General features: G+C 43.5%; 1 protein-coding gene across 5 annotated transcripts in view; it reads left to right on the top strand.

Moving 5' to 3' along the window:
- The window catches only part of DYRK4 (dual specificity tyrosine phosphorylation regulated kinase 4), a 50,361-nt gene that overhangs the window by 14,720 nt on the left and 12,431 nt on the right, over window positions 1–23,210 (top strand). For 2 of the 5 annotated variants that reach the window (XM_054718788.1, XM_054718789.1), the window contains exons 3-10: window positions 8,936–9,016; window positions 9,870–9,986; window positions 10,696–10,834; window positions 12,421–12,584; window positions 15,507–15,643; window positions 15,933–16,073; window positions 18,143–18,281; window positions 20,311–20,392. In XM_054718788.1, coding sequence (XP_054574763.1) covers window positions 8,936–9,016; window positions 9,870–9,986; window positions 10,696–10,834; window positions 12,421–12,584; window positions 15,507–15,643; window positions 15,933–16,073; window positions 18,143–18,281; window positions 20,311–20,392 — 1,000 coding nt within the window. Of the gene's footprint in view, window positions 1–8,935; window positions 9,017–9,511; window positions 9,642–9,869; window positions 9,987–10,695; window positions 10,835–11,218; window positions 11,283–12,420; window positions 12,585–15,506; window positions 15,644–15,932; window positions 16,074–18,142; window positions 18,282–20,310; window positions 20,393–23,210 lie in introns of those variants that run through there. The other 3 variants (XM_028148541.2, XM_054718790.1, XM_054718791.1) reach the window with 3 other exon arrangements.

Below are 23,210 nucleotides of genomic sequence, written 5' to 3' on the forward strand. Positions count from 1 at the left end.
CACTAGGACGTGTGGCTGCCTTTGGTTGGTGGGAACCAGACTTGCCCAGGGTCAGTGTCCCCAGTGTTCCGTGTGGTCTCGTGTGCACACTTAGAATCAGGGGCCCTGTCTGCACCACACTGTTGGTATGTGCCGAAAATGAGATCCTTAGCATGTGCCAGAAGTCAGAGTTTCCCTGTGTCTGCACCAAGACTAGAGTGTCAGAGTCTCTGTTTCCTTGTGCGGTTTCTTGTTGAGACTCAGGGTCCCTGTGTGTGCATGCACCAACAATTGGGGTCGCTGGCTCTTAGTGTGAATGCGCTGTGAGTCAGGGATCCCAGGCAGCTGTGTCCGGCGTGCCAAATTCCCTGAAGTGGAGCTGCGACCTGTGTGTGCTCTCTCTACTGAGCCAAACCGGCTAGGGCGCACACTCTTAATTTCCTGAAGGTGAGCTGGCTCCGTGCACTCTACAGGAGTCCCGGAAGGGGGGCGGAGTCTGTCCTGCGCGCCAAATTCCCCAAAGGGGAAGCCCCTCTGTGCAAGCACTAAGATTCCCCGAAGGGAGAGCTGTGACCCGCAAGCCAAATTCCCCCAAATTCTCCGAAAGGGAGCCCTCTGTGCGCACTGACAGATTTCCCCAACAGGGAGCTGCTTCTGTCCCACGCGCGCGTAATTTCCTGAGGGGGAGCAAGTCCCTGCGCAAAGCTCTGTGGCTTGGGCGAGGGTCGGGTCTATCAGTTAAAATGGTGTTGTCTGCGCACCTGCGGGGAGGGGGATAGGCTCTTTGACTCACGGAATTCTGCTGGGAAGTCTGGATTCTTGTTTGTTGGTCTGAAGCTGTGATAGCAGTTCTCTGTCCCCAGTGGCTGCAGGGTCCTGGTTTGTGTCAGAAGCCAGGATCTGAGTCTCAGGCTGCTCTGTTTCTCAAGATGGCGTGGTCTCCGCGTCCGCAACAGCCGCGGAGATGTGTCCGCTTTGTGCGCGGGGCTCCGCCGTCTAGGACTGCCCGGTTAGGCAGCCCCTTGGAAGACGTGCAGAATCTAACTGACCCTAGCTCATACACACACACACCACACACGTCTACACTCTTCTCTATGGGTTCCTCACTCACACTCTCTCTCTCCCTACCTTCCTGCCGGTCGCCATCTTTTCTGAAGCATTAAATCTTGAGCTGATCTGGCTTCTGAGAAGGGATTGTGGAGCCTGCAAGGAGGAAGCTGTGATTTGAAATCACATAACTTGACCTTTATCTGCCCATCCAACCTTGACCAGGCACTTGGGGATTTTTTTTTTTTTTAATGGGGAGGAAGCAGAGACAAGAAGGAGCCAGCTGAGAAAAATTAAAAATTAGGTGTGATCGAGGCAGTGTAGTTTGATAGAGGTGTGCCTTTCTGAAAAGTCTGGGTGGCTTCTGGGCAGGGGACCAGATGGCTCTAATGCCTGCTGAGAGCCAGTCGCTTTCTCTGCTGAACTTTACAGATGAGGACATCCAGGCTTCCATCCAAGGTAATAAGATGAGGCCATGTGTCTCTGGGTTCTGCTCTAACTAGCCCTACATAGGGACCAGCCTATGAGCGCTATATTATCCTTTAGCTCTCAGCAGGAAATGTACTCCCCTGTGACCAGTGGGTAAACTGTACGTGTTGGGGGTGGGGGCTTAGCATGATGAGAAGGCAAAACAGGGAAGGGGAAGTGGGGTGGCACTGGGGAGAGAACACTGATGCAGGACATAGGACTGGAGATTTCACCTTTCTGTGCCCCTCCTTCCTCCATTCTGATGTAGAAGTGACAAGTCAGTGACTCATGGGAATAGGCTCTTGCCTGAGAGGGTTTGCAGAACCTTCCTTTCCTAAAATGAACCATCCCTTTCATCCAGCTCCCAGTGCTTGGAAGTCTTCTTTGAGTAGAGATTTATTTATTTGGATAAATAAATTTTGGAAAATTCTCTTTGAAAATGCAATAGCCTTTGAGAACAGCATATGGGAGGGGATTTGCTTTTGTGAATTAGTTTATTAGAAGGCTTTCTTTCCAAAAGGAAGTCCAGGGAGCAGGAGAGCACTGGTCCCTGGTGGGAGTGGAAGCCATGTAGAGTGGACACACTGGGGAATGGGTAGACTACCAACCAAGGGGATGCTGGAGTCAACGCTCATCTCAAATCTTTGAGGTACTAGTGCTTCCTGCTCTCTCAGTCTCTCTCTCTTCTTTCCTTCCTTCCGTTGGCAAATATATAATGCCTGCTATGTGTGAGATACCATGTTAGGTTTTGGGATTCTGAGATGAGACTCAGATCTTTTATTAAAGAGTCTTATAGTCCAGCAGAGGAGGACAGATGTAAAACAACCTCGTGGAACCAACCTTGCAGGTCCTGTGAATGGAGCAAGTACAGAGCATGAGGTAGCAGAGGGTTACAGATGCAAGAGAGATGGTGACAGAGGCTTCACAGAGAAAGTGGTGCTCGAATGGGGTGGGGTGGGGGGGATTCACCAGGTGAATGACAGGAGCTTGGAGTGGAGGAAGTGGTGATGGGGTGGATGTTGGGAAAACATTCCAAGAAATAGAGCAGGATTAAAAGTGTTGAGATGTGAAATAGTATGGGCATTTGAAAACTGCAAGTCATTCATAATGGCTGGAGCTAAAAGGCCAGGGCCAGGGCCATGGCAAGGGATGAGGCTGGGAGGGTTTTGTAGGCCAGGATTTCTATGCCCCATGGATTTAAGCAACAAAATCAGACGTTGGTGTTAATTTCTAAGGTCACTTAGGCTTTGGGGGATGGACTAGAAGATTTGGGGGATGGACTGAAAGAGGGGCTGGGAAACTGCTGAGGAGACCATTACAATAGGTACCTGAACTAGGGATACTGCAGGCAAAATGTCTTGAAGGAATAGCTTCTTTCTCACACAACTATGCTACTCATGATAATAAATGGTAAGTGACAATTTGCAAGTTTGTAAAAATATTCTCACTCTCACTACTGCAGGTGAAAGGGTCCTATTTACTGCAGTCAGCCTGTGTTGATTAATCTAGATTTGCACTTCCTTGTGGTATCATATAAAGAGGCCGCCTTCATTAGAAGACACCTGCAGCTTATCCTGCTACCCCAGCAAAAAAAAAAAAAAATTGATACTTAATGAAGACCCCACCCCCATCCAGAGACACTCAGCACATCCAAGATTGGCTCTAGAGGTGACCCCAGCTTAGTCTTGTGATAAATGGCATGGACATCAACACACAGGCTTAGTCTTGTGATAAATGGCATGGACATCAACACACAGGCATCAACACACAGGACATCTAGGGGTCTGACCCCCCGCCCTTTGGGGGGGCGGTTAGACCCTTAGATGAACCAGCCAGAGGGACTGCTCTGGAGGGCTGGCATGTGGTGAAAGGCCTGTTTGCCGCCATAGGATCTCGTTGTGGGGAGATAAGAGCTCATAAAAAATTAGGATGGGTACATCAACATCAATGACATAAAGAAAAACCAAGTTCAGAGGTGGGAGAGATTAGTTCCAAAAGGGGGTTTCCAAATTTGGCTGCACAGAACTCACTTGGGGAGTTTTTTAAAGAATAAAGATTTCTGGGCTTTACCACTAGGGAGATTTTGTATTATAAACTCTCTTTAGACAAATTTGAATACCCCTGGACCATGTGATTGTGCTTAGCACACTGCCTGGCACATAGATGTGCTCAGTAAATGTGGTAAGAATGATGTGTCTCAAGGGTCCATGGATCTGTGATTCCATGTATCTCCCAGCTGGGGAGACAAGAAGGAGCTGTTCTAAAAGAATCCTTGAGTCACAGGAACCAGTAACTGGAATAGTTTGGCAACTTTGCAGCTATTTTGCATGAATGCCAGAGATGTAGGTGGGGAGGTGGGGTGCGGGGGAGGTAGTGGTGGTGGTGGTGGTGGTGGTGGTGGTGGTGGTGGTGGAGTACCTGGGTTTCAGCTTTCTCTTGTCTTTTTTTTTCTCTTTTTTTCTGAGAAAACAAAAGAAGTATTAGAACCCAACAGCTTCCAGCTCAGACTACAAAGGCACAAGAGAGGTGGAGGAGGGACCCAGGATCAGGATATGAGGCTTGAGGCTCCTGATCAGCTCCCCTGGTGCAGTTGGTTCAGGGCCCAGGCCCTCTGGATCTGTCACCAGCCATGACTAGCACAGCTGGAGAGTGGGGGAGGGAAGGGGAGATCCCAACGTTTGAATGTGGGCCTGGGTATGGGAGAATCTTAGCAACCCGAGCCTGCTGTGAGCACAGGGGTCTCCCTCTCTTCCTTTGACCTCCACAGTGTGGTCTTCATGCTCGGAGGCTCTGAGTCTAGGTCCCCTGACAGCCTCTTCTCAAGTCCAATTCTCTCTGCTCCAGGCTCTCAGGGTGCTCCCTGCTGTTATTAGTCTCCCCCACCCCCACCCCTTTCGCACTGCAAGGAACCATGTAGAATTTTGCAATATACATATATTTGTTTTTAAATAATGGTATTTTTAAATGATAAGTAGTGAATGTTCATATAGAAAGCTTGGAAAACAAAGGATGTTCACATTGACTTTTGAGGGCCATGATGCACAGACAGGAGCCCTGAAAAGGCCCTGCAGACTCCCTCTGATGCCCTGCCTTCTGAGCTCTCACCCTCCAGAGGTTTTGCCAGCCACTGCTCAGCTCTCAGGTCTCAACAGCAAAGGAATCACTTATGCTAGGTACCCCTGTGAATAGACTCCTTTTTACTCTGAGGAGTCTAAATTTTGATACAGAGTTCAAGATTGTTAGAGAGATTTCTACTATATCAGCTCAGAGGTCAGCGAGGGATCACAGAACAATGTCATGAAACTCACTGTTAAAGGAAAAATTCTGTTCGCCACCTGAATACAGGAGCTCGCACCTTCTTCTTTCTGCCTCCGGGGGATGCTACCAAAGAATGAAGTGTTGTTACAGAGCGTTGTGTGTCTCTAGAGGAAGATGCTTAAGACAACAAACCACTAAGCAAGTTCATAAACTTGTGTAACATACTGGTATCCCTGCACCGGGTGTTGTGTGCAGAGATGTGGAGGCTACCAGCTTTTAAAGTGGCCTGGTCAAGCCTGGGGCAGCTGGAACCCAGGGCTGCTAGCACATGGCTGAGAGCTGCCTCTCTTCACCTCAGCTTGTCATACAAATAGTATTGTTTATGTGTTGCATGATGTGACAAAGGTTGGGGAGCACTGTTCCATGCAATGGTTCTCAACCTTGGTTCCACACGAGGATGAAGATTGCATTCAAGACACACTTCCAGGGTCACTTGAATGACTTTTACAGGCAGATGTGATCTTGGCGATTACATCTTGAGAAATTCTATGCACATTTCTCACAGATGCTACTAGGTGGGCTCAGCCTCTTCCAGTGATGGAAAGCTCACACCTCACGAGGACTCGTGTTCCGTTCTTGGACAGTTCTAAACTTAAGAAATCCTTCTTTTTATCAAACCAAAAGCTACCTCTTTATAAATTCCACACTTTGACCATATCCTGTTCCTTAGACCCTGTAGAACAAGTTTGTAAAGTGTCATAAGCAGATAGTACAGAATTCCCACATACCACTCCATACCCTGCGCTGGTTTCCCCTATTATTAATATCTTACATTTGTATGGTGCATTAGTTACAATTCATGAACAGATATTGATATATTATTATTAAGGAGACTCCATACTTTAGGCAGGTTTCCTTAATTTTAACCTAATGTCCTCTGTCTGTTCCAGAGTTCCAGCCAAGATACCACATTACATCTAATTCTCATGTCTCCCCAAGCTCCTTCCTCTTGGCTGTGATAGTTTCTCAGACTCCCCTGACCCCCTTTTTTTATGACCTTGATGGTTTACTGGTTTGGAATTTGTCTGTTTTTCTCATTATAAGATTAGGGCTATAGGTTTTGGGAGGAAGTCCACTGAGGTAAAGTACCACTTTCACCAAATTCTATCAACGGTACATACTGTCAACATGACTTGTGACTGTTGATGCTGCCCTGGATTACCTTGCAGAGGCAGTGCTTGTCTGGCTTCTCTCTTCCCATGCTGGGCTTGTTGGAAACCAGTCACTGTGCCCAGCCCACGCTGAAGGAATGGGCATTGTGCTCCTCCTCCTCCAGGGTGGAATATCTATACAATTTATTAGAAATTCTTCTGCATGGAAGACATGTCTCTTCTCCCCTATGGATTTCTTTATTAAATAATTTATTTACATCAGTATGGAATCACGAATATGTATTTTATACTTAGAGTTATAATCCAGTATTACTTTACTTTATTGCTAAAATTGTTCCAGCTTTGGCCATTGACAGCTCTTTCAGTTGGCTCAGGTACTTTTCTGACACACTCTCATCATTGTGGGGTTCGGGTTTTTCTTTGAACACTTCTTTACTTTCTGTCTCTACAAGATGCCCAGGTTCATCTCATACATTTCCTGCCCCAGTCCTAAAATCAATTATTTCTCCAAGGAGCTTTCGTTCCTCTTATTGGAGAAAGGAATTAGAAACTATGATCTCAGTGCTTGGTGTGCTTGCTTTTACTGGAGTGTTATTTCCTTTATGACTTCTCAGCTGACAAAGCAAAGAGGTGTGTGTGTGTGCACACTGGAGTGCTAACCCATATATATACACATATCCATAAATATTTATGTATGTAGCCATCTGTACCTATATTAAGTTAAGCATGAGTTCTTGCTGATATCTCCAACTCTAATCTATTATCCATGATGGTAATGTTGATGTTGAGCATGATTATCTATAAATTTCCACACTAACAGTGAGAAACCTGGTTTCTACCATCTATCATCCATTTATTAGTTGTTTGACTCCAGTATAATATATGGCAGTATCAGAATTGTTAAACTCTCAGAAGTTTTGTCTTTTTCTTTCAGATTACTCATCCTCAGCTCCTTTAATCATTTCAGGCCCCACACCATCTTGTGCATCCTGCATCACTTCTAAGTCCATGGTTTTCCTGTTTCATAAGAAATGAGCAAAGATCTCTTTCTCTATTTTACAAATGAGGAAAATGAGCTCTAGCAAACACTTACCCTTAGCATATACATGACACTGGTTTAAGTGCTTTACACATATGAATTCAATTAATCTTCACAATAGCCCTATGGGGTTGGTACTATTATTATCCCCATATTACATTAGGAGAGATTAATAACTTGCTGAAGGCCAAACAGCTAATGAGCAGTGGGGCTGGGATTCAAAACCAGAGTCTGCTTCGGAGTCCATATTGATGAGCATTATTTTATGCCACATTGCTGCTAGAGGGATCTTTCTGAAATGCTGCTTTGCAAATGTAACTTCCAGCCTTGCAAACTGGCACAGTGGTTCACTGCTGCCCACAGGATAAAGACCATGTCTTAGTTTAGCGTTTAGTGCCTTCCACAATCCAGTGTACACTGTCCTCCAGCTCAACTGCATGAGCAGTGAAGACCCCTGGAGTGTGCCCAGATATTGTTGTTTCACCTAATAAACATGCTTTCTGCCCTTCCTCCCAAGTATAGCCCAGAACAAGCCACACCCTTTCCAAAGAGCCTCCCTATATTCTCTTGGGCAGACTGCATTCAGAGTGGTCTCTTCCTTCTTTGTTGACACTCGTTCTCCATGCTATTCATTTGGCATTTAGTCTGGATTGTGTTTTGTTAATGTACTTTTCATTTATCCAACTCATTCTCCATGCCAGCTTGTCAGTATTGATGATTATAAGTTTTAAACCCCACAAACTTGATGAGAAGTTGGGACTCACTAAGATTTGCCATTGCAGTATTTGCTCAGATAGCATCATTGTCCATCCAATAGACAACCTAATTCTGTATATAGTACACATTAGCTAGCTAATCAAATGAATTTGGTCTGAGGTCATGGCCCATGCTCTATGCAGTCCCCTCTCCTATCATAACTATATTCCAGAAGATCGAGATAGACTGTATTAAATAATCCACACCATTATAGCTCTGTGGAGGACTTAGCTGTGATAGGTGATATTAAGTTGAAGTATTGTACCCTATGCCTATTTTAATGCAGCCAGTATACTAAGTTTTAAAGGTGTGAGTCTGGTACCAGCTGTGCCTCAGCTTTGGATAAATGTCATTCAATTCCTAAGAGAGGGCTGGAAGGAGATCCCTGGGTTCTACTTCAAAGAATAGGACTTAGATTCAAACTGTAGGCTGTTTTTGCTAAACTTTAGTTATTTCTCAGTGCTACCTTCATGATTTTTGCCATATCTATATAGTACTCACATTGTTGTGTGTGTTTTTTTAACTTAAATTTTAGTCTTATTCTAAATAATAACCATAATATTACAGGTTTAATGTGTTAGTTATAATTTTTCAAATAAATATTAAAATAAATGAATAACTCATAGATAGCTGTTATCTGTATACTATTTACAATTATGCCACATGCCTCATTGTGTGCTTGCCACCCTTAGGACACACTGCTCTGTTGTTTTCATCTCCCCTCTCCACTTCTTTTTAGATGTGAAATCTCTTCTGATAAGATCACTGGTGTTCTGGCTGGGTGCCTAATACTCTAGTGGGTTCCCTTCAAAACCACTCTGAGGGTAAAAGCATTCCTGGGCAAGACTATGGGCATTTTCTCCTGGTTAGCAAGAAAAGCTCAGTTTTTATCTCTTCCCGTGTCCTGGGGTTCTAGTTACGATTTTATTTGATAAAAGGGTTATGTGGATTTTTAAAAAATGTGTGCAAACCATAGGACAGATTAATCCAGGATAAATACTGCTAAAAAGATCATTTGTCTGAGTATTCACTCACCCAGTCTTTTAGACATTCAACTAGCACTTCTTTGAGCCTTTCTTAGCCCTTCCTAGCTTTGGGGTCATGATAGCTGGCTTCAAGTGTATCTTGTTTATTGTAATGAAGCAAAATAAATGTCCGAGTGGCTTGAGATGAAACCACGTGAAGCATTATTCCAATTCTCTTCCACTTGATCCAGATTGAGTGTAACCGTTATGTTCAAACTGAGAAGATACCTTCTAAGATCACGAACCTGAGAATGACCCGATTATTGCATAAGGTAGGAAGTGATGCTTAGTGTCTTTTCTCTACAAGAGGATGAGGGCAGGTAGCACGGCAGGGTACTTTGTAACAGGCATTTTTGTTCAACTCAGCATAACATGACGAGCACATTCTATCCACACCACCGTGCCCCATCTCCACATGATGTTAACTGTTCTATTTATTGATAGTCAAACTACCTCTTTCCTAATCAATCAGTCAATCAGTACAGGGTGGGGGAGAAATCCAAGTGAGTAGGTCAAGTCAATAATTTAGAGTAAGTGGTAACTATGTTGTACCAAGGAAAACATGCAGGAAGAACTTTCCCATGTTGAGGTTGTAAGATATTACAGTGATGATAATAATGGCTAACACTTAAGGACTATTCTGCATAGATTGCCTTATTTACCTCACAGAAAGTATGAGGTAGGTCCCATTGTTGTCCCCATGGTAGTGATGAGATAATTGCAGCTTAGATAGAGTGTGATCTGTTTACAGGGATTCAAACCCAGAAGCCATCTGCTTGATCACTCTGATTTTCTCTCCAAGAACTTTAAAAATGAATCTCAGAGAGAAGGAGGGGGATGGGAAGAGATTAACCAAAGAACTTATATGCATTACCCATGGACACAGACAATAGTGCGGTAGGCCTGGGGGTAGCAGGTGCAGGGTGGAGGGGGTTGAAGGGGTAAATAAAAGAGACATACTTTAATACTTTCAACAATAAAGATAAATTAAAATTAATTAATTAATTAAGGCCTAGATTTGGTTCAGGCTCATCCTTGCTGTGGGGAGCATGCTGGGAGAAATGACTCTCAGAGACCTTTTCTTGCCTGAGGCTTCTGCAACTTTTCCACTTTCTCCTTCTATAGGATACAAACACCAGCATTACTTCACTCCCTTTGGTGGATACCAAAGGGAAGAACAACATGGTTAACTTCCCACACATCAGCCACAACATCCTGCTGAAGCCACCTCTGCTGTATACGGTGAGTGCTGGGCAATGGGCATGATCTGAGCAGGCAGGTGAAGACTTGATTTCAGTCCAGAACCAACGTTTAGAAAGGTCCAGGAAGGTGGGAAAAGCCCAAGTCAGCCGGTTTTAGTCCTGTTTTCACTCTTTACAATGAATATAATTTTTCAGCAAATACTGTTAAGTCATTGACTTTTTTTAATCTACAAAATGAGCTCTTCCAGGGTTATGAGGATTCACTGAGGAAAGGAAAAATGAAGTGTCTGGTGTACAAAAAAAATTTTTTGCCTCCATTATTTCCTCCCTTTTTTGAGATAGGACCAAATGAGATAATGTAAGAAAGTGCCAAGTTAAAGGATGTTATACACACATAAGTATAAGTGTTTGTGTCCTTGGACAAGTCACTTTATCTAGTTAGGAACTGGCTTTCTCAAGAGCAGCAATAAAATACTGTTCCATACATATCCTCCTGCAGGAGAGGTCACTGGAGCTGTTAGGTGCATACTGTTAACTGCATAATGTACATGGATCTCACAAAGATGAGTCAGACAGATACTCTCTTTGAGGGAAAGACCAAGAAAACCTGTTGTCTCATCATTACCATTTCTCCCTGGAAAGAAGGAGTAGAGCCTGTCTGGATGTAGGTGTTCTTGGTCAGGTGAATAGTTTAGGACACCCAGGAGAAGCCTAAGAAGTTCTTTATCACAAGTTCTCTCCATGAACAGGAGAATCAAAATCAGAATCAAATGCTGGCCTCTGAAGATAGGGCTTCAGAAATGCCTTCCCTTTCAAGCACCAACTCCCAAGATGCCAAGTCCAAGGAGAAGCCACGAAGGAAGCACAAGGTGCCTCTGACAGCAGCAGGTATGCCTTCAGGGCAGTAGCAGGGTATGGGGGGTGGTTATCCATGGTCAGGTGTGAAGAGCTAAGCTGAGCTGGAGAAGCTGCTGTATTGGATTAGTCAATTAAGGCAACAAGCCAAAATGAAAGTAACAGTCAAGCCTTTTGTAAGCAGGATGCTCAATAGGAGAAAACACTGACCTCCTCTGTTTCTCTTCTTCCTCCCTCTCCCCACCTATGGACTGGCTCCAGGTCAGGGTCACAGGTATCACCACAGTCAGAGGCACTAGCTCACACTGCCTGGAGAGCCTGACCAGGCTCCTGTCCTTTTATAGAGGAGAGGGGGAAGAGGAGTTCTAGGAGTACTGAGTCAGAGTGGGGAAAGATATCTTGAAGTTTGTCCCATCTTCTTGATAAAGAGATCTTGGCAGAAGTACCTGCAGAGGCCTCTGAATGGAGGATCCTGGGTTAGGTATGTATAAGTGCATGCCAGCAAGGGACCCTGGGTTCTTGACTTAAACTCTTCCCAGATTTCAATGCAATGGCTGTGCACCAAGGCTGGTGTGGGGAGGGCAGCTTCCCCATGGTGTCGGCCAGGTAAAGCATTTGTAATCGCCTATGGTCAGGCCTGAAAGATTACACATTGGTTTTTGGCCAGAAGCTGACTCCTCACAAGGTTCAGAGATTCATAACCTATTAAGGTTCAAAGGAAGAAAACCCAAATCCACTGAGCATCTACCATGTCCCAACACTATCTGATGCTCAGAGCTGTTCTCCCACATCTTTGAAATTAGTTGTGCTGCTGCTTCTAAAACAGCCCAGAAAATGTCCCCTAAAGATATTCTAGTTCTGAGCTAGTTCTGCCTTTGAAGAGCTGCTATGTGTCTCCCTGCTCTTTTAAGTCTCAGTTCTTCTGGGCCAGGAACATGCCTTAGTCAGCTTATACTGTATATATGGAGACACACACAGGTCTTGTCCCCCATAAGTCTTTTTTATTTCCCCCCAATAATTCCTTCTCCAACTCCTCAGCAGTTTGTTAAATAATACCGTGCCCCTTCTTCTCCCCGATCCTGGTTTCCCTCCTCTCAGCACTCTCCAGTTTATCTACATCTCTCTTAAAGTTTGAATCCCACCCCACCCACCCCCAGACCAAACACAGGACCCTGATGTGATTGGGCCAGCATAGAGTAGAGAAGAACTAACACATGTTTCTCCCTTATAGTCTGAGGGACTCACTGGCTCAGCTGGCAATACCTCCTGGGCTTTGAAAGTCATATTTATGTTACCTGCTTGGCCCCTGAAGACATCATAGCTTTTAGACCCTCTCAGGATAAAGTATTTGTGCAGCCCAATACCAAATTAACTTGGGCTGAATTCTCCCTTTCACTTCCTTTGTGTTTTTCTCCTGGGTTGTTGAAATCAGTACACCTTGACATGTATCCGTGTTACAGTTCAACCCTATGAGACTCAAGATGCATACTCCTTAGTAAGCCACCTAGGTGCAGAAAGGGCTGACTGGCTCACAAACTGGAAGGGCTGCCATCGTCTCCACCTTGGGCAGATCCCAGGGTGCCTCACCTGAACTGACAACCACAGTGTTTTTCACACAGAGGCCCTAAGATGTTTTAGGAGCCAACTGTCTTCTTACGAGCAAAGTGAAATCCTGGGCTACACAGAGCTTTGGTTCCTGGGGCTCAAAGCCAAGAAGCTCCACGTGGCTCCTGAGAAATTCAGCAAGACGAGTTTTGATGATGAACATGGCTCCTATATGAAGGTGATGGGAGAGTAGGTCATAGAAACTGCAGAGGTGTGGGGCTTGGGGACAAAAAGGCCTAGAAAGGAGAAAAGTGTGGGATATTTTATAGCCTTTGGTGCTGATGTATCTGGGACTAGGCATCCTAAAGTATTCTAGTAGGTGCTAAACCAAAAGAAATGCCATTTTTATAAATGGGAAAACATGTAATTAATACACAAACTACTCTATGTAACAATATAATTTTCTCTAAGAGTATTTGGGGTAACAGTTTCCTGGGTGAACTCCCACAGGCTCTTCTGCACAGCCCTGGACCCACTGGTAAAAGACTGACTATGGAATAAGATGCAGTCTCCCCAACATTCCCTTTTTTGTCCCCACACCAGCCCATACATGGACCTTTTTTCCTATTTTATAATAAACTAGAGGCCGGTTGCACAAAGATTCATGCAATAGGCCTTCCTTCCCTGGCTGCCAGCACTGGTTTTCCTCTGGCACCTGGGACCCAGGCCTTCGCTCTGGCCGCTGCCTTCCATCTTCGCTCCGCCTTCAGTCTTCACTCCAGTTGGAGCCTTCAGTCTTTGCTCCAGGTGGAGCCTTCAGTCTTCACTCCAGCCGGAGCACGGCTCCTGTAGCTCCCTCTGCCCCCTGCCCTCTCCCTCATAGCCCTGCCCAGCCGCTCCACGCCTGCATGCGTGCTGCCCAGAGGCCCAGAGCAGCTGGGGGGCGGGGCTGCCTCCATCTTTGTTGGGTTAATTTGCATACTCACTCCTGATTGGCTGGTGAGTATTGTGAAGTGGCAGTCAATTTGCATGTTTTTCTTTATTAGTGTAGATGTCATTTCTCACACAGACAAAAAATAAAAATAAAGGAAAAAAAAACATTTTGCCACTATAGTCCCTGGTTCATAGAGTCCCTGGTGATTGACTTCCTTCAATTTTCTTTCTGTATCTCTGTGGCTTCCCAGGATGGGGCCTCTCCATAGCTTCAGGTGAAATCTGGGCAGTGGAAGGTATCCCTATTGCTTCAGGAAGCAATTTCCACTTCTGAGGATGTCCAAATAAGTGATGCTTGTTCCACTAGGATGGTGGGCTAGTGGGAATTTCCTCCTCTGGACACTCTTCATAACTTGATTAGGTTTAGGAGACAGGATTAGTCTTTGATGACTTCATAGAAGAGGCAGATTGTTTTAATAGCATTTAGAGTTGTGTTTCTCTTAGCTTTACTATGCACACAAATCATCTGAGGATCTTATTACAATTTTAATTCTTATCCAACAGGTCTGGGGTGGGACCTGAGATTTTTGCCTTTCTAAAAAGCTTCCAGATGATGCTGACGCTTCTGGTCTTCAGACCACACTTTGAGAAGCAAGGATTTAGAGTTTCTGGCCCTAGTTCTCAACATTTTTAGGTCAAGAATCCCTTTGGGAATCTGATAAAAGCTATAAATCCTTACATCAGAAAAGGCACTCTGCACAGACACAAAATTTCAGTGGGGTGGAGGGATATGGGTCCTTGGTTAAGAATCTTTAATATAAATCTTACCACCATTTCAGACAGACTTTCTCACATTCTCCCTTCCCTCCTCTTTCCTCTCCCCTTCACCTGGGCCTAGAGTCTCTGGGAAATTCCCAGGGATTTCAACACTACCCTTAAGTTAATTCACTGGAATTCAGTTCCTCAATCTCAAGTCTTAGAGAGCTATGTTTTGGTGGGGGGAGAGTGATATGTGTGCTTTCTGTATACTTGGAATCTCCATCTTTGTTGCATTCTAGTGTATGCACAAATATACAATGTACATAGCAAATTTCCAAACAAGCAACACAACCTCATTCTCACATTTATTCTGTCATCAAATATTAATTGAATCATTATTTATTGAGAACCTATCATATACTTGGGCATCTGCTAAACTCTGAAAATATTAAGGAAACTATAAAATATGAGTATGGCCTGGTACTTTGCCTCAATCAATGTCCAAGTGTGAGTGTATAATTATGATACCTCCCAACTGGTGGCATATAGAAGATATGTACAAATACCAGGGAACCACATATACCTTTACATCAACATGCGCAGAACCTTTACAAGTAGAGCAATCTCTTTCCACATATCACTGAAGTTGTACATGTGCATGGTCTTGATTCCTCCTATGAGAACAGATCCCCACTACACAATCACAAATACATTCTGAGGACTTGTACACGAATACTTTTCCTTCACTTCTCCAAAATTCATGAGTGTAACACTAGGAATCACAGATTCTCAGAGCTGGAAGGTCTTAGAGATATCTTATCTAGAACCTTGTTTCAGATGAAGGCACTGCAGCTTTGAGTGGGTATGTGGCTTGTCTGAAGCCAACCAGAAAGTTTTTTTTTTTAATGTATAATTTTCTGTTGCTTTGACTAAACAGTTGCTTCATAGTTTCCAGCACATGAAGGGACATGGATGATTCTGGCTCTTGGAAATTATTTCTCTTCTTAGTTAAGAAAGGTCCAAGTTATGTAACTCGGTAACTTGCTAACTTCAAGGTAGAATTAAATCTGGGTAAGTCAAGAGGAGAACCAGGTCTGGCCAGAAAGACATAGAGCAGACACAAAGCCTTCTCTCATGATGGAGACACATCAGGGGTCAGAAACAGAACTTCACCCAAACAGAAACTGCTCTTCCCCAAAGAACACCCAATGTTCTTTGCATCACCTGACGTGGATAGAGCCTGTGGGACTTCTCCTGGTATCACATGGGTAGCCTGGGATCAAGACAACAAACTAACCATTGCAGTAGCAATGAGATGAGGGTGGGAGTTGCACTAGTGCCCAGTGCAGTTCAGAAAGTTCCCCCTAGCAGTCATCCATGAGCTGAGAATGGGTATCCATGGGGCCTCAGTATCAGGGAACCTCAGAGTCTATGGCTCTGCTCCTCACCCTTTGCCTGGCTTCTGTAGGTCCTGCATGACCACATTGCCTACCGCTACGAGGTTCTGGAGATGATTGGGAAAGGGTCATTTGGACAGGTGGCCAAGTGCTTGGATCACAAAAACAATGAGTTGGTGGCCTTGAAAATCATCAGGAACAAGAAGAGGTGGGGTGGATAGTAGCATAGGCTATAGAGGAGGGACTGCATAATTCTGGCCCCTCCATAATGTCAACCCTTCCCAACTCTGCCCCTTCCTCTGATCTTTTCCTCTTTTTTGCCTATCTGATTTCATGGTGGGGTGAAGGGGAATGCAAGGTATGGAGAGTTTAGTGCTTTCTGCCTTGCCAGGGTCAAGGGAAGGAGCTGAGGAAATGGGCTACTGCAGCAGCATGATATGACACTATGTCTCCTGTCTCCATTTCTCATCCTCCCTGCCCTTCCCCAATCACTTCAGATTTCACCAACAGGCCCTGGTGGAGCTGAAGATCCTGGACACTCTCAGAAGGAAGGACAAGGACAACACCTACAATGTGGTGCACATGAAGGACTTTTTCTACTTCCGCAACCACCTCTGCATCACCTTCGAACTCCTGGGGTCAGCTGCTTTTTCTTTTTTAATTAATTTTCTTTCAAAAAGTGGCTTAATGTGACAGAAGAGAAACTTTGAGGTCAAACACTAGATTTTTCTGGATGTAAACATGTAATGACTAGAATGGACATATAGAGAAAGCCTTAAGAGCAAGGAGACTGGGCCAAAAGCTGCCAATCTCATCCCATCCCTTCATCATGCCTGTCACCTGGATGTGCCAATAGATGCTGGGTGCTGGACTGGGTGACATAACCAAAACAAGACCTCTGTCCTCAAGAATGAAACTGAAATATATTGAAAAGGACTTTTCTTTGCTACCATTTCCCTATTCACTGGCTTTACCACCCTGTGATGCAGAGGTTGAAACTCAGGAAAGCAGGCAGCTGGCTTCTTAGAATGGGGAAAGAACTTTGATTTTGTGCAAATAAGGACAGGACCAGATTTTTTGGTAAGAGAGCAGAACCTGGCTAAAATAGATTGGCATCACTTGGTTGGATATTGGAGCTGACAGAGTGTGCTAATTGGAAGGACATGCTAATTTGATTACTTTTCTCTCTGGGAACACCATCTGATAAACTTTAAATAAAACCAGACACCTAGAATGCATTTAGCAAAGGAGAGTAGAGGTGACCTCTCAGAAGCCTAGTATTATCAGCTTTACTAAGCTGGTAGCTTGGTGTTCCCATGACACCATCACTGAAATTCCAGAAACTGGCTAAATTTGAATTAGGAGTGAAGTTAACACTCTCCTCACCATCTCTGGTGATTACAAAATGTCCACTTTCCACAAGTGAATTATCTTCCGTGACATCATGGACAACCCAGGCTGCCTGATTTGGCCATTAATCAAGTGCACAGTTAGCATGTCATTGTATTGAAAGTGCTCTGAGAAGTCAGGAGGAGCAGTGTCTGTGGGGGAAAGCCAAAGCTCATAGAGGTTGCAGAGTTGCCCAGGTCACAGAGCTGGTTAGGATGAGGCCACTATGCCCGTCAAAAATGAATGGCTTCCTAAATACAGGCAGAGTTAGATAAAGTTTAGAGATAGAAGATTAGGAGAAATCAGAAAGAGGCCGATACAGAGTCACTTCTGGGCTGTGTCCTATCCCTCCTCTCCCCATCTTACAGTTTGTACAGAGGTTATAACCTGGTAGCCCACAAATACATTTTTCTTGTTAAAATGCTTGCATTAGTTTCCAACATTTGTTAAGTCAGCAGATTTCATATAATATGGCTGGTTTTTATGTAATATTGCAGACTTCTGCTTGCCTAGAAAGTTTAGGAAAATCTGGCAAGAATGAGGCCGTATTCCTGCAAAATGACAGATGGAACCAAGTGGTCAGGCTTGGTATAGATAGGGTAGGGTGTCTCTGTTTTACCCCAGCCCTCATCTGTCCACATTCTTGCTCCCTTATCTGTTGGGAACCTGACATCTTTCTTTTTTGTTTTTTTATTTTTAAATTTTAAAATAATTTTTAAAAATTGACTTTTTAGAGAGAGGAATGGGAGAGAGAGAGAGAGAGAGAGAGAGAGAGAGATCAATGTGAGAGCAAAACATCTATTGGCTGCCTTCTGCAAGCCCCCTACAGGGATGGAGCTCAGAACCCAGGCATGTGCCCTGACTGAAATCAAACTCAGCAACCTTTTGGTGCTTGAAACGACACCCAAACAATTGAGCCACACCATCCAGGGCAAACCTGACATCTTTATATAGTCTTTGTAAGGTTGGGCAGAAGTGGCTGCTGGGTTGAGTAACTGGTAGACTTCCTGGATTCTTCCCAAGGGCCTGAAGAACTATGAATATTTTAGAAGCTTGGTCCAATGTCTTAACACCCACAACATAACAAAGTTATTTAATGACCTTCTCATGTAAGAAATGAGTGCACATCTGAGAGGCCAGCACAATTGAGTGGCACCCTGGAGTCCCCATGAATCAATGGAAAAGTTGAATTTATAGGACACAAAAGCCCTGCCTCCTATTACCGGAAGGAAACCAGGTAGTATGGAATTGTTTGTTGGTTCAGACTTAGCATTATATACTTTTTATATTGATGCACATCACTTTCTCTCTTTCCCAGAATCAACTTGTATGAGTTAATGAAGAATAATAGCTTTCAAGGCTTCAGTCTGTCAGTAGTTCGGCGCTTCACCCTCTCTGTTTTGAAGTGTTTACAAATGCTTTATCTAGAGAAGATCATTCACTGCGATCTCAAACCTGTGAGTTCAACTTCTATCCTGCCAGGGTAGCTGGTTCCTACCCTCAGAAACTGTCCCATTCTCTTCCCAAGTGGTAACTAGACAGCATCATGGTCAGAGCTCTCAGATGAAAGCCAAGTAGGCATAGGTTGTGAAGACTAAGGGATGGTTTGGGGACAATGAAGAGAGATGGTGTCATTGAGGTAGATAGGAATAGGAAGGTCTAGGGCTTTCCTGTGGAAGATGTGTCATTCAGGGGGCTGGATCTCTGCTGTATTAAATCCTCACTATCCCCACTCTACTCTGAATTGGTCTTAGGGTACAGCAAATCTCTGACTACTACTCTTACTCCAAATGGATGTGCCTTTCCTTCATGTCCTGCTAGCATTCTATACTTAGCTCTGTTACTGCACCGATTGCTTTCTGTAGGAGTTGTCTGCTGATGTGTACCCGCCACTGAACTGCAAGTTTTCTCAGGGTCAGGAGTCATGTCTTCTCACCATTTTATTCTCAGGACCTAACATGGTACCTGACAATAGAAATGGCAGTCAATATGTAGGTAAATGTTTGTTAGATGAATTAATGATTGTACTAGTAAATGTGAGGAATACAGAGAAGTAGAAAAAAGGTATAAAAGTATGAAGATATGGGATCAGGAGCTGGTTCCAAAATCAACCTGACTTTCACAGATACTTAAATATCCTTTAACTTTTCTTCATTCCTTTCTCCTCACACCCCAAAATGGTTAATTTTTAAAAAATAAAATCCATTAAATAATTTGGGATATTTAGACAATTAAGGATTGTCTAAATAGAGATGTTCTCTCAGGGCTGCCTAGAGGAGCCTCACAATGCCGGTACATTGATTTATTCTCCACACTCAAGTTCCTAATCCTTAGCTTTGCAGCTTCAGCGGGTCACAATAACCATGGTCTTTGAGCACAGGGGACTGACTCTCACCAAGGAAATTCACAAGACACCTGGTAGCCAAAATATTTATTTCCTTGAGAAATAGGTCAAGTAAATTGGAATGCATGTGCCCAGTAGAGAAGTACGCATATAACCAACAGAATGATGAATGTGGCCACGTTCAAGAATTAGAGTTATTCTTATGAACTTAATGTTTAGTATCAAAGACCTGTGATGGCCTGATGCATCCATGACCCCCGCTCCCCCTTTCCTCCTCCCCCCGCCAAGTGATTTCTGCCAATAAATTGGAAGGCCAGTTCCCTCTAGCTAAGGAGACTTTTCATTGGCCTAGAGACACACAAGAAATTCTCATTCTTTTAAGACTTGCTGACTGTACTCTTTCAGTTAACACAAATATTCTTTAGAAAAAGGAGTGGGAACTAAATTTGTACTTTCTTAGTTTATGGTGCCAGGGGTTTTGGATTAATGCTGATATTCCATATCTGGAATGGCAAGGGACTGAGAAAACAATTCATTCATCTGATATTCATAATAATCAATTAATCTGATATCCAGATTCTTGAAAACACGATTAGTAGTTTAATCTGCCAGTGGAATACTGTCATGCTCATGGAGGCAAGTCCAGGAGATCTGCCTCTCTATCCATGACACTGCTGGAACTCCTGGTTTCACATTTTCCCCAAAGTCAGCATAAGAATCACAAATTCCAATCAAATCATTGCCTTTTTATTTGTTTGTTTAAGTCTTCTACTGTCGTAGCTGTATGTGATTGGGTTAATGGATACATCAAATTCTGTCAGTGATATTTCTAAGGCCTTATGTGTAAGCAAGGCATAGGACCAAGTGCCAAGGAGATAAAAAAAAAATGCATAATCTATATGGGGAAAGGGACAAAATATATGTAAAAGAGATACTGCAAAGCAGCAAATAAGAGGTATATAATACAAGTCAAATGGAATGTCAAGGAAAGTAAACATATGGGATTTGGAGGAGATGTGGGAGGAGTCTACCATGAAGTAGTCTAATTTTGGACTGGGTCCTGGAGGATGGCAGACATTTAGATCAATAGAAGACCTAGGGCAATATTATTAAAATGTGACATATGTCCTTCTTCTCTTCAGGAAAATATCGTGTTATACCAGAAGGGCCAAGTCTCTATTAAAGTTATTGACTTTGGATCAAGCTGTTATGAGCATGAGAGAGGTAAGCCCCATTCCAGTCTCTTTGTCTGAATTTTCCTATCGAGATTTCTTTCCCTACTGAAACAAGTACTCCATAACGAAGTCACTTGGGTTCTAGTCTGGGCTCAGTTGATAAAATTGCTTGCATGATTTTGCACAAGGTGCTTCACTTCTCTGAGACTAAATTTCCACCTCTATAAAATGAGAAGGTTGGATTTAAAGCCACCAGGCGTCCTTTGCAGATCTCATATTCATTGGATTAGGAATTACCCAAGAGCACCGGGTCCTCAAACTAACTAGATGTGCATCAGAATCACTTGTGGCCTCTGAAAAATTATAGCTCCCAGGGCCTCACCCCCAATGTGCCAAATCTAGTTTTCTGGGGGAGTACCCAAGAGTCTGCACATAGCCATTCTGAAGTTTGGGATTCACTGCCCTAGGCTCCCTAGGATTTATACTTCTTTCAAGCTAGAATCCAGCAAACAGCCCTGAGAACATTGGCACAAACTGTTGAACTTGATCTGCTAGTCTCTACTTTTGGCTTTTATCAAGCTTGCTGTTGACAACAAGTACCATTCCACAAAGATTTATTGAGTATCTACAATGTGTCAGTCACTGTTCTGGATACCAGGAACAAAAAATAAACATTTTCTGTGCTCAGGTTGCTTACAGTCCAATGGAAGACACAGAAAGATAACATGATAGGTGCAGTGATCAGAGATACACACAGGCCGTGTTAAGAGCACACAGAAGAGGCAGCCTTCATGGTGGCAGGGGTGGCATAAGAAGCCTCCTGAGGTTGAAAAAATAACTTTTAGAAGGATGTTTTCAAATATTCTGCAGCACCACTTTGCAGACATATGTCCTTTACCTTTTATGGATCCCATAAGAAATTCCAGCTAGAAAACAGTATGCCTCTCACAAAGAACCCGTGTGCTTATTCTTCTCAGCTGGAAAAGCTGTGTAACCTCTCAGTTACCATTTATTGTGGCTGGCAGAATGCTCAGAAGCAAATTTGTAATTATTTTATCCTTGGTTTCTGGTCATATCCCTCTTTATACATTTCCCTTTATCTTTTGTTTAACTGTGTGACAGTGTAGAATAGAGACACTAGACTTGAACTGCCTGGGTTCAAACCCCAGTTCCGCCACTTATAGATGAATGACCTTGACCATTTATTTAATCTCTGTAAGCCTCATTTTTCTCATTTTAAAATGGGGACAATAATAGTAACTCCTTCCTAGGGTTGTTGTAAGGATTGAAAGAGTTCATCTGTATAATACACTTGGAATAGTGGCTGGCACATAGTAATCATTATGCAAGTATCTGTTAAACCTGTTAAACCCAGTTTTTAACACTACCCTGTATGTATATACTTTAGTTGCAAAGTGCTTAAAATCCATTTTGGAAGCAGGCAGGACATAAAAGTGATTTTTATTAAATCTTTATTTTGTCTTCAGTCACAAAATTATCATATCCTTACTATAACCAAGACAAACTACAAAGAAGGGATTACAGAATCACTGCCCTGCCCCATTCAGGGAATCATCAATAATAGCATGTGAAAACAACAAAAATGTCCCATTTCTCCAACCTCAGTCTCCCTATAATATCATCTTCCATACAGCCTCGTCTCCTGAGATTCCACTGAGCTTTCCCTTTCACATTTTACATTAAACAACATATGTGCGTAATATATTGAATATACATTTTTAAATTGTGCCTTTTGTGTGCTTCTTTTTCAGTTCTCATATGCCTCCTCCTTTGCCAAATCACAGTACTTTCTGAAGATGTCTACCCCAAACTAATATGATAGTTTGGAAACTCAGCTTTATATTAGTCTTATGTTTCCTTTTTTTAAAGCTTAGCTGACTAAAATTGATTTCCTATAATGATGGGGAAATAGAGTTCTTTATTGATAAAGTGAGGCTAATAACCTCTATAACAAGCCTGCGGCTGTAAGACTTGATGAGACTAGATACAAGATGTGACTCCTGAGTGCCGCTCAGTTGTACTTCCGGTTTTCTGCAAAGCCTGTAGAGCAAGCATGTCAAACTCAAAGGCTAACATGGGCCAAATAAGGTTTAAGTTTATGTGGGCCGCAAAAAAACAAAAGCTTCAATTTTCATAGAAACATAGGTTTATTTCAATAGAGACACGCTGAATACATAGGGCTGAAATAAATGAGTAATCGTTAACATAAAATAATAGAACATTTTAATAAAATTTAATAATTTTTTTCAACATTAAGTTACCAGACACTGAATAACTGCACAAATTAATAAGCATAACGTAAATAAGCCTATTTTTCTTGTTCTCCAAAAGCAAAATATTTCCTGTTGCTCACACCAAACAAGTCAGTCCAAGGCTAATGATGTGGCAATCAGCTGCTAAAATATGCGCTGCTAGTATTAGTGGAGAGAAACGGTGCGCCTGCGTGTAAGGTGCATAAGGGAAATGAATGCAACACAATTATAACAATCAGTCATTAGCGAACGTTGTAGTTTGTTATTAATAACTAGGGGCACAGTGCACATATTTGTGCACCTTGAAAGGAACTGTGGGCTGTGAGGCTGCAGTGGGCATAGGGACAGGTTTTAGTACATCCTCTGCACCCCCGGTCGGCCCCTCCAGCCACGGACCCCAGTCCCCTGTCTGCCAGCAGCCCACTCCCACCACTGCTGGTCCCACATGCTGACGGCACCGGCCCCACTCGCACCTGCTGATGGCGCAGAGCGATTGGGGTGATGCCAGCAATGGGTGCAAGCAGGGCCAGTGCCATCAGTGGGTATGAGTGGCGGCTGCTGCCCCGATCACCCCTCAGGAGCAGGGGGAGGTGG

This window comes from Eptesicus fuscus, chromosome 7 (assembly GCF_027574615.1).
Source record: "Eptesicus fuscus isolate TK198812 chromosome 7, DD_ASM_mEF_20220401, whole genome shotgun sequence".
Lineage (NCBI taxonomy): Eukaryota > Metazoa > Chordata > Mammalia > Chiroptera > Vespertilionidae > Eptesicus > Eptesicus fuscus.